General features: G+C 38.2%; 1 protein-coding gene across 1 annotated transcript in view; it reads right to left on the reverse strand.

Annotated features, from left to right (window-relative positions):
• The window catches only part of LOC104158058 (USP6 N-terminal-like protein), a 55,341-nt gene extending 43,811 nt beyond the window's left edge, over nucleotides 1-11,530 (reverse strand). The window contains exons 1-2 of the mRNA XM_009695617.1: nucleotides 11,492-11,530; nucleotides 10,988-11,070 (exon numbers count right to left, since the gene is read on the reverse strand). Coding sequence (XP_009693919.1) covers nucleotides 10,988-11,070; nucleotides 11,492-11,530 — 122 coding nt within the window. The remainder of the gene's footprint in view (nucleotides 1-10,987; nucleotides 11,071-11,491) is intronic.
• Between the last annotated feature and the right edge of the window lie 492 nt (nucleotides 11,531-12,022).

Raw genomic sequence — 12,022 nt, forward strand, 5'->3', positions numbered from 1 at the left:
ATGGGTAAAATTGTGACACAGTTTTAGGGGGAAAAAAAAAATCCATACCATTTTGAATGATAGCAAATAATAACAGAACATTCCTTCCTTTCATGGGAAGAATCTGCATGAACAGAGAGTAGCAGAGGAACCATATGCTAGATCACATGATAACACAAGAGGAAAAATAAAAATATCTTTCAAATTATTCTTAAAAAAAACAACTTTCATTAAGATGAACAAAACTGAATTAAAGAGAAGAACATCTTAAATGCTTTTGTTAAGTAATCGAAATTAGCAGTCCAATCCACAGACAAATTTATTGGCAACTTCTAGACACATAGATATTACGAAATTATTGCAACCATGAGAGCACAGCACATCAGTAAAGCTGCATATTTTCCAATGGAGGCCAAAACTAAGTAGACAACGAAAACATGGCTGAGAATGATGCATCTGAAATCCTACTACTCTTCTTTTGTGGCTATAAATACCAATCCCAGAGGTAGGTTATTCAGTTGTTGTTCGAGTTACAAGCGGTTGGCTGCTCTGTTTCAGACAGGTCCAAAATAGGTGACTTGAAGCCTTGCATAAAACGAGTTGACTCTGGGTTCAAATAGCCTCCTTAGCTTTACGAAGTTTTTAAGTGAGGCTGTCTCAGACAATGACCTAGCCAAAACCAGAACTAACGCACTTCCTCCTCCTCCTCCTGGTGAAGTTCTACCAACGAGAATCTAAGTGATGTGCAAATACTGCAAGATCCTGTATGATTGTGAAGCTCCCAGGTGATCATCTGGGAGAGAAAGTCTTGTTCCTCTCCCTTCTACTAGGTCTAGTTTAGACAATTTTCATGGAACAGCTTTTGAATAAGTGACCACTTTCGCCATCAGGCTGGCAAAAAAGACTTGTTAAAATAGCAAGTGTGAGGAAAAGTGAATGGTAAAAGCATTGAAGAGTTCCTCATAGCAACCAAAACACATTCTAAAGCAACATTTCTGACCACATGCTATTGCAAAAGAAGACATCAATTCAAGGAAGAAACTACTGCAAATTGCCATACACACCTCATGCTTTTAGAAGTAAGTTCAAATGCATTAATGCAAAGAAAAGGATCATAATGCTACCACCACCATAATTGGAGACAAATGCAAAGCTCAAAGTTCATTGTCCATCATGGAAGCAGAGCTGTAAACTGAAACATTCAGAATGGATCATCTCTAAGCAAAACTTACAGAAAATCCAATGTGCTCTTCCACTGTCAGTCATGTTTAAATAAAACCATTTATTTACCTTGGTCTCTGAAAGGTCTGCCCCTGAAACTTAACCCCATCACTTCACAATTGCATGGCAAGCAGAGATTCATTTCAACTTACCAGGAGCTCCATAACTGATAAATTGTAAAATTTGTAAAAGTCTTCATTAATGTTTATTATGTATGCATCACTGTTGTGTTTCCAAACCATGCTTTGTCATACAGAAATGCAATTTAAATATTCTTTTAGAAGTAGTTCCCTGTGAAAGTATGCAAAGAAAAAAATGGTTTTGTCTAATGCTAGGAAGATGGACCCAAAAAAAAAGCACTCAAACTCAATTACTAACCCAAGAAAAGTTCCATTTCTCTCCCTAAATAACAATAATATCCTCAGTGTACATTACGGCAAAAGGAAAGAACATTAAGTAGAGCTGAAATGTGTGGTTCTTTTTTTTAACGGCAGTTCCTCAGTACATTGATTAGCAATGAATATTTCAGAGCAAAATCAGTCCAGGGAAGTCTATCATATATTAGAGGGCAGAATTCATTGCACACAATGCAAGACTACTGTGGAGTTTTCATAGTAAATCTTTATACTGCCACATGAAAAATTCTGCGCAGTCAAAATGAGGCATATTCATCATTTAGTAAAAAAGAGAATTAAGAGAAACACAACTTTCCTCTAACATCTGAGATCTGAAATTTTTTTTTTTAAAAATAAAGATTTTTTTGGCAGCTGAAAGAGGCTGAACTTAGCACATTTTTTTTCTCAATGGAGGGAAGAGTTAAGCCACTCTCCTGACAAGTACGTCTGACCCTGTCTCACAAAACTGAGAAGAAAAGAGGAGAGAAAAATGACAGCAAGTCCCTACTGAATGACCACAATATATAAAATGCAGTAAGATTTACATTTATAATTGAACTGTTAAGAATAAACATTTTATTGCTTTTTTAGCACACCATCGTATCACTTAACATGTTTGGCAATACTTACTGTGCCTAGAAAATTAAGGTTAGTGGCTGTATGTCACTATGAACAATAACTTTGCAACTCTCTCGGTAACCTTAGAGCTCTTTCCTTAACCTTCGATGTGCAGATTTTTTCTGCTAAAAATTGGAAATGAAAATTATATAAAAATCCCTAAATACTTCTATTACCAAGTTACAGCTACCATGCTTCTTTCTTTAATTTCTATTACCTAAAACTTTTGGCATCTCAGCATAACTGCTTTTGCTGCCAAGAACACTCAAGAGACCACTCTTCATCTTTTATCTGGAGAGACTTCACCTGTGGACCTACTCAAATCAGCAGGGTTAGTTGTGTAAGAGCTACTGTTCTTGGACATGTGGTTTGACAAGCACGTTGGAGGAAGTATTAACGAACGCACAAAGAATATTTTAGAGACAAGGACTATTTTCCAGCAAGGCTACATATAAATTACCAAGACAGAGAATGAGACAGGATAACTAGCTGCTCATCATATTGCTCCCTGTTAAAAAGTTAGAGGCAAAATAATAATACTGGGAAGAAAAAAAAAAATAATCAATAGCTTCATTTGGAGACATTTAAAGGAGTATCTCACAATTCTTGATTGAGCTCTCCATTTCCTTGCTCCTCTAGCTCATTTTTCCAGCATGCTGCAGAAATGCATTACAGAGCTAACAAAAATGCAAACCATCTTTTTTTCAAAGACTAAAGTCTGATGGAGAAGAGCAGGTAGGTGTCTATCTTAGCAAAAGAAAGAATAACAAACTCTGCTATTTGAAAAGCACCTCTGGCAACACAATAATCTCCAGCATTAGCAAACTATTCTAAAAGCACGTTCACTGATTTAATAGACTCATGGGATAAAGAATAAGAGTCAGATTCTCAGCTGTGGTAAATTGGTACAATTTCATCAAAATCAGCACAGAGCTACTGTACGAGTAGTACAAGAATCTAACTCAAATTTTTAAGTAAGCTTCATGAACATAGGCGGGGGAGGAACCAAACAAACCACATCTGTATTTTCTACCATTAGTACTTTTATTGTACATCTTTCCTTCACTAGGAAAGAAAAAAAAAAAAACACTAAACCCAAAAACAACCTTGCAGAATAAACCTCCAATCTGCCCGACGTCACTACATTGATCCCTGGATATTTATCAACATAGGAGCATCTGCCATACTGCACATACATCCCCAGTTTCCATTTATTGAGCAGGTAGTAAAAGAAAAATGGGTTTAAGCTGGATCACCCAAGTTAGACCACAAAACCTGATAATACTGGTTATTGCTATAAGATAATATTTATTAATGTAAGTTAACACAGATCTTGATAATAACAAGACCCAAAAAGAATTCCTATTGCACAGGTTGGAGAAATAAAAGTCTCTAAAATAATTGTTGCATTTTTTTAATGATGTCATGGCAGCTTATGATTTTCACAGCTCATTACCGAAGTTAACAGGACAATTCAGTTGATGGCATTCATCAATGAATGATGGAAAGAAAAAAGTTCTTCAAAAGCTGCAGTAAATAAACTGTAGTTTCTTCTGTTATTTCTACTTTGCATCTATTAAGACCTGAACAATCATAATGCTTTCCACAATATATTAGTCAGCGTATTAGTCATAATCTATCTTTCCCAAAGTACGGTAGTAAAATTTGGCCTTGAGCTGTACCTGCCCCGAATTCCAAAAAGCAATGTTATTTACTTTGTACTTAGAAAAGTACGAGTGTGGTCTTAAAAAAATTTCTTATAAAAGAAAACTGAACTCCTCCCTCACAGCTAGGTAATGTACACAGACAGATAAATGAAAGAATCAAACAAGAATATACACACAAGTATGCCCAATAAAAGATCAGGTAATAGACATCCTAATTGCTAGCTAAAAAGGAAAGGTGTGGAATTTATGTAATTTTTTGTTTAATACTTTTTGCTTGGTCGTTATCTGATGAAGGACTGAAATCACCAGTTCCAACAGGTCCCAAACAAGTGATCCCAGCTGATGTCTCATCCTCGAGAGGGAATGTCATTCAATGACTTAAGAGATTTCAGTGCAAACAAGCGCAGAACCTGGCAGTATATTCAACAGGGGCATATTGGTGTGGAGACCTACGTAAAGGAAGATGCCTTCTAGCTGTTTGGATTTGCTCAAATTTTAGTTTTCTGTGCCACCCTAGGAAGACACCGAGGCCATACTGCTTATCCTGCTCTCTGACTTTCAGTCTGGTGCTGAAAGGCCCGAAAGAGGATTGGCTCTTTAAACATGAAATTGGTGATGTCCTTTAGAGCTGCAAAATGCTGCTTTCAGCTTCTACCCTATTTCAGAAGCACGTACAAAGTTTAGGCTGTTTTGCAAACCCCAATCAGCCAATGCTCTTGTGACCATTGAACCTTAACATTATACGTGGCAGGGAGGAAGGGATAAAGTTATTTTGTCCTTGCAGCTAGCTGGAGAGTTTCGCAAAAAATAAATACAAGGATACATTCACGAAAATATATCTTTAAATATGTGCTTCAATGATCTTCAGTTAAAGCTTAAATTCTTTATTTACAAAACATTGACTATCATTTGGATTTGTTGCTGTCTTCTGTCGCTTTAACATCTTTAACAATTTTTACCTGTAAAAATCATTCATACAATTGCTACTTCTAAATAGGGAAACTAATATAGATATTATTATTTAAATGGTAGGTTTAAAAAAAGAAATTAAATAACTTTCAAAACTTTCCTAGGAGTAGCAGGGAACCTGCCACCACTCAAGGAATAATGTATTAATTCCAGTAGCTTTTTTAACCATCCCAAAGCAGTAACAAATCAATTAAAGAATTCAAGGAGGGGGAAGGGGGAAATCCCAGATCCCAAGGCATTACTGGAATGCCTGCTACGAGCTTCAACACACTCAGAAATTCCTTCAGGTTTTTACCCCTGAAGTTATTTCCTTATCAATGATTGCTGCTAGGAAAACTGCAAATAGAAGTATCTACACAAGGTAAAGTTTCAACGAAAGAACAGTCCAAAGTGAAAAGATTAACATTTACTTTAAAATTTAGCCAGGCTCCTAGATATGACAGAAAGGAACTGCTTTTTTTGTGGGGTGTAGTATGTTTGGAGTTTGGTTTTCTGGATTAGAGGGGTTATTTTTGTTCTCTACTTGGTTCTTTGGGTTTTTTTAAATTGCCACATTATAGTGCTTTAATGTATGTGTATTCTGAGCATGAAATGAGAATTTTTGACTAAATCTGGAGAAAAAAAAATTAGGTGCCTTCATACAACGTCAACCAAAAAGACAAAACATACCCAAGAAGAGGGAAAAAAAAAAAAGAGAGAGAGAAAAAAATACAAAACAAAAACTTTATTTTTTATGAATACCAAACAGATTTTATCTTTTCCATTTCCAAAAACACCTGAACCAGTTTTTGTTTTAACTATCTGTGAAGAGATCTGAGGCACTTCTCCAATTCCTAAAATACTTGATTGAAAAAGTCATGTATTATAGACTAAGGCTTATCTGAGCACCACGGTGGTCCCCTGAGATGGCCTGCTAGACTTCGATCAACTACAGGTATAGAATAAACTGTCCGTCAGATACAGTTTCACACATGCATTTTCTAGAAAAGAATATTCGATCTTATCAAAACACTGGTAGACTATATATACAAACACTGGTGTCAGATTTCCTGGAGGAAAAAAATGTTCCTTTTAAAAATGATATTTTTCATATCAGCCCTACTGTTCAGCATTCCCGCACTATAACGTGAAATCAGGAGTCCAGCAGGATTTTTACTGGAAAATAAATTGTATTGAATAAGGACCACGCCTCAAGTTTTTTGGGTAGGAATGTTGCCCTTTTTTTTTAAACATATTTTTGGAATTATAGGTAATGACAGTGCACCTGTAAGAAATATATTGCTCTGTTCTCTCAAGAGTCTTGTGGTCATGACTAAGACGAGCTCCCTGATATGAGCTTCTCCTTGACAAACATTATGTGAGTGAAGAGTAAAGTCTTAACAGGCACTACCCCATGTATACCAGGTGACATTGAGGAAGACCAACGGTACTCGATAGAAACAAGACTATATTAATTAAGATGAACAATGCTAATGGAATTAGTATTGTATTAAATGGTATTGAGAGGAACCAATGCTACTTCACCTTTCTTGTATTGCTTTGCAAATTGAGATTAATGTAATAGCGTTGGAAATACTGCCCTGGGAAGCATGAACAGCTATCAGTTGGGTCCAGGTGGCACATGTGCACCACAAACTCAGCTATGAGAAGGCACATTAGCACTCAAACCATATCGCTCTCAGAACTGATTGTGTCCTCAGAGTCATTTGAGACCTCTGGACTCCCAAATTGCCTTTTCCCCTTGGAAAACAGCGCACTGAAAAGCATCCCTCTTGAAATACATCCTCAACCTTACCGAAGGAAGCAAACTCACAGTCAGGTTGCACAACACAGAGTCTAGTAACTGTAGTCATGTTTTCGGTGCTCTGGTACCAACACGTCCAGAGAACACTGGCTCCCTTGGCTAACATCTCAGTTACCTTCTTCACGCCAGTGAGTTTCCAGTGCTTGACACCATAGCCAGGGTGGTAGTTCTCACCACTACATGTATTGGGCAGAACCGGCCGGGTTTCAGTAGCCGGGCACTGCAGGGGTGGCATGTGTGGGAGGGGGCCATGATCTGCCCTGTGGCACTCATTGCTGCTCCAGTCAGCTCTGAAAGCACTATAATCAAGCCATCATGTGCCAAAACTTCAGTCACTTGGAGGAACCCACTATGCCTCTACTAAAAACATAATTTTAAAAGCGTGGGGGCTGCTGAGGCACGAGAAATGGAGGAGATCTGAAGAGAAGCAAAAGAGACACATGGAAGGAGATGTTGACAGGAACATGGCTGGAGATGCGCTCTCAGAAGGAGGCACGCCATGCTGGGGGGTGGAGGCGGGGTGAGGTGGGACACTTCCAAGGGGTCTGCAGCTCATGGGAGACCCACACTGGGGCAGCAGAAAACGTGTAAGACACAAAAGGCAGTAGATGAAAACAAGTAAGAAATCAGAAGCAGCAGAAATAAGTCATAACATGCAGGACCTCAACCTCTGCACCGCCTGTCGCCTCACCAAAGGAACTGAGGTGAGCCAAGGGTAACCCATGGCAAAAAGCAAGTGAAGTTTGTCCTGGAGGCAGAGGGGAGAGAGATGTTTCCCTTAGGTGTCCCTTGAAGTTTTATGTTTCGAGGTCCCCCCTAGTATCCAAATCAGCAATCAGAATGTTGTGCTACTTGGCAATAAATTAAATACCGTAAAAAATTCCTCAAGTTGAGACTGGTTTGCCCACAACACCATATGGCTTAAACAAACCATGATGACCACCGCTTCCTGACAGCCTCACAACAACAGTAATTCTTAAGGCCAAGTTTTCTACATTTTTGTCAATAATGAGATTTTAACTCTTTCTGCTTCATGCATGCCTCTCATACAACAACTTATGAGCTACTCTACTGAAAACATATCCATCACAATTCAGATGGTCCCACTGACAAAACTCCTCACAGGTGCATTTTGTTTTGTACAATCTGGTCTGAAACACCTCAAGAGACAGAGCCCTTCAGCTCCCCATGGGGTTATTTTGCAGCTTAGCATGTTTGCTGGAAACCTTCTCATATCCAACTTCCCTCTAAAACACCCCATTATTAATTTTTTGTTTTAAATAGCTATATTAATAACCTGTCCACACCAATTTCCTTTTAATATCCAAAGTCAACAAGAACTTCCATATTGGTTTGCAGAATTGCAACATTAAAAAAAAAACAGCGAACAAATTAAAATGTGTTCTTAAGGCAGCAGCTATTGAAAATTTAAGACGGCACTAGGCAAAGATAGTCCAAACTGTTGTAAACAACAAGTACTGCAACAACAAGTAGAACTGACCGAAGGTGCCAGATATTGTAACTGTGGGTCTCAAATGAATGCTAGCCTTAAGGGGAGATATTTCACCTCAAAGGAAATGTCATACCTGTTTCCAATCACTAGCAATTTCTACGCTGTTACATAAAAAGGCACCTTCCCTCTGCTACTCGGTATGTTCTCAGAAGAAAATCTAAACAGTTTCACCCACTTTGACTGGTATGGCAGGAAGACAATAGAAGTGTAAGTGTCTTCAGGTTTCCCAAGTTTACTAATTCCCAGTTTGACACAAAAATAAGGACACTAGGACACCACAAGAATCGTAGAACTAGACTAAAACTACCATTTGAAAGTCTCTAATCTTTACTTTCTTTCATCTTCTTCTAGGTGGCAAGTTACACAGGCAGCTTGAGTGCTCCATCCCATCAAACTTACCTTTTCTGCCCTATCAGCAATCAACTGAACTTTGAATGCACCTTTGCAGAGGCAAGGAAAGCTGTGGACAGGACATAGCCAAGGAGAAAGAGAAGTTTATAAACTAGTGATAGTAATCAAGGCCTATTGTACTTGAGAAAACAAGTCCTAATTTTCTGTCAGGTTCCCCACATCCAGCAGCCTTCTGATACAAAAGATATTCTTCAGCTACTTGGTATACTCAGATGTCAGTGTAAACAAGAATACAAATCACTGCAGATCTCAACTTAACTAGAGTACAGTAAGTTTAATACTGTCCCCAGATTTTCAATTTTCAATGTGCATCGCCTGTTAATTTACACTGTAAACACCTATAGACGGGTCGCGGGGAATTACAGCTCTCAATAGATGGTAACTATTTGAGGATTTTGGTACATAGTGCTTAATTTCAAATTCTCATAGGTAACAGGAGTCTCTTTCAGAAACGGTAAATTGCACAGGCTAAGTATCGCAGTACACATGAACCCAGACCATAGTTAAAATCTATAGTGCAATATAAATTGTCTTTTCAGGGAAAGACAGTTGATATGCTTATCCTAATTATGTTTCTCTTATAAGGAGAGATTTTGTTTCTCAGGAAAATAAAAACATCATTTGCAATGAATTTGCTTCAAAGAATCATAAAGCAGCCTTGATGGCATTCTCAGGTGAAATCTGCCTTATAACAAGACATCAGTTAGCATATAAGCAACAAATATTGCACAATTAGTGCAAGAGAGACAGAGTATCTACATACATTGTTAATTTGTGCAGTCTTCATGTATTATAAATCTTTCAGATTTCATTCCTTGAAGTTGACTATATGGAGAATGAACTCTGCATTGGTGACTGAAGACATTACTAGGGAGGAAGTATGGTCTAATGACTAAGGACCATCTACTCTGCCAGATCACAAGAATGACTGCAGTGTGATGCAAGGGTGCCCACAGCAGCTTTAAGTTACAGTTACAGCAGGACAGAAACTGGCACATGTTGATTGGCCAAGCAGTACCTCCATAACTGCATCTCAAATATACTACAGCATTGGAGCCATGAAATGCAAGGCTCCTGAAAACTGACTGCAACAGCAACTGTAGCAGACATGAATAACATTCTTCCATTCCTAACATATAAAAAGGCAAATACTAAAAAACCAGGAAAAGTTCAGGAGTTCATAAGGATACCAGAATCAAGAATCCACTTGCAGATCTGAAGGCACATGATTCAATTCCCATTGAACTCAGTAGTGAACTTAGCAATGGCTTCAGTTATTTTTGCACAAGAAATAATTCCGACATCCATTCTCCATTAACTGCAGCTACAATACCAGACATGTGGTGCTGCAGCTGTAGTTTACTAACACAAAGACTTCTCTGTGTAAAACAGAACTGTTTGGAGGTCATACACCAAATTAGCTCACCCTGATGAATCAAAGGCAGTCCACAGGTAAAGATGACTGTTTTAACTGACAGCTTATAAAAACAGTAACATTAGAATGCAGAAGAAAGAGGGGGAAAAAAATCCCCCCAAAACCAAAACACACCCCTCCCTCCCCAATACTATAAAAGTACATAGTTATTACTAAGTTTTCCGCTCATCACTGATTTTCTGGATTTTAACAGCACTTCATGTATTCAAACATAAATGCCAAACACCAAGAACAGCAGAGAGTCTTGAGTGGATATTATCACAAGTAGCAAGTCAGCTTTGTGCTCAGTTTCTGCAAGTTGGATATTTACATCTGCCAACCACAAAAGTCCTAATAAAAGATGAATATTAAATTGTTTGTGCCAAAAAGATACAGATTATTTGTTACAAAGCAGGTACCTATAAGGTAATTGGATCTGAATTCTGGCATTTTGTTACTTTAAGATGCAACATTAGCTCCCAAATCAGCAGACTTCAATAAGCTTACTAAATATATGAAGTTACAAGATATTTATCTTTGAAGGACCGGAATACACAGTTGTTCATATACAACCATTAAGTACCCTTAAATGTGTGGGATTTTTTTTAAATATCAACGTTATAACAAAATTTTTAAAAATCCTTCCACAAACTTCGAGTTTGTTTATATGTAACACAGTTGCTTAAAACCAAAATTTATCTGCAATTTAATTCAGTTTGAAATATCTTTTTGGTAGACTATCAATTTTCATTCCCAAATAAAATATTCAAAAACATTTCACTCCCTATGCAGGATCAAGTTACAGAACTAAAAAACAGACAGAAATGGAATTGAAAAGCACAGTGAAGTTACCCAAAACTTACATAGCAAACAGTTTCTAGAAGATCTATTAAAAGGCATCATAATACTTTCACCAAATAGGTGATATAATAAAAAGTATAAATAGTAATAGTAGCAAATTCTTAATCTTATTTTCTTTACAAGCTTGCTACTTACTGTAGAAACCCAAATCTATCTGTGACTTTGTAAAGACGATAGTCAGCATCTTCCCATGGTTCAATCTGTGCACCCTCCCGTCCCTAGAGTAAAGGGAGAAAAAAAAAAAAGAGCGCCAAAGTAAGTTTTATGACACAATAAGCTAAGACACAGAAGACAGGAATCAATCAATCAAAGCATAATCTTTGGGACACAATGGTAGTAGGGTAGAGGAGCGGTAGGAGAACACTAGCCCCAGACTGTCCTAAACCAAGAAACTAGTCCTAAACCAAGAAAAAGATGAGTAGCACACCCTCCCAGCCTCTATGAACAGTATTTTCATCACAGGAAATCTCTTGTGGTCACTGCTATACACAGAATAAATTTCAACCCCTGATTTCAGTGACAGATTTGTAATGAACGCACACCTGTTGTTAATCCCGAGAATAGTCCATCAAGGTCCCCACAGAGTGCTTTCTACTCATTTTATTTCCATAGCCCATCTTTCCTGAACCATCACCTCACAACAGCACATAGTGGGGACAGTCTTGAGCTAATGTCCATGCTGACTTGCAGTAGCTGTCAAACAGAATGCAGTACTGAGTCTTCCCCTCAATGAACCATTCATTGATGTTCCTCTCTTCTACTTCAATTCCTAATTTTTCTAAGACTTGCAAAAATTTAATTATATTTCAGCTATATATACTTCTGGTATGGGCTATGCACAGGTTACTGGGTATGAAGAGAGGTCACTACTCAGAGCACAAAATGTACTGGCTTTGCATGGCAAGATTTTGGTAGCAGGGGGGCTACAGGGGTGGCTTCTATGAGAAGCTGCCAGAAGCTTCCCCTATGTCAGATGGAGCCAATGCCAGATGGAAGCGGCCCCCGCCACTGGCCAAGTCCGAGCCCATCAGCAACAGGGGTAGTGCCTCTGGGGTAACAGATTTAAGAAGCAGGGGAAAAGTTACTGCAGAAACAGCAACGAAGACAGGAGTAAGAACATGTGAGAGGAACAACTCTGCAACCCCTCAGGTGAGTGCAGCAGGAGGAGGA

The sequence above is a fragment of the Cariama cristata genome, unplaced genomic scaffold (genome assembly GCF_000690535.1).
Source record: "Cariama cristata isolate BGI_N322 unplaced genomic scaffold, ASM69053v1 scaffold9982, whole genome shotgun sequence".
In the NCBI taxonomy this organism is placed as follows: domain Eukaryota; kingdom Metazoa; phylum Chordata; class Aves; order Cariamiformes; family Cariamidae; genus Cariama; species Cariama cristata.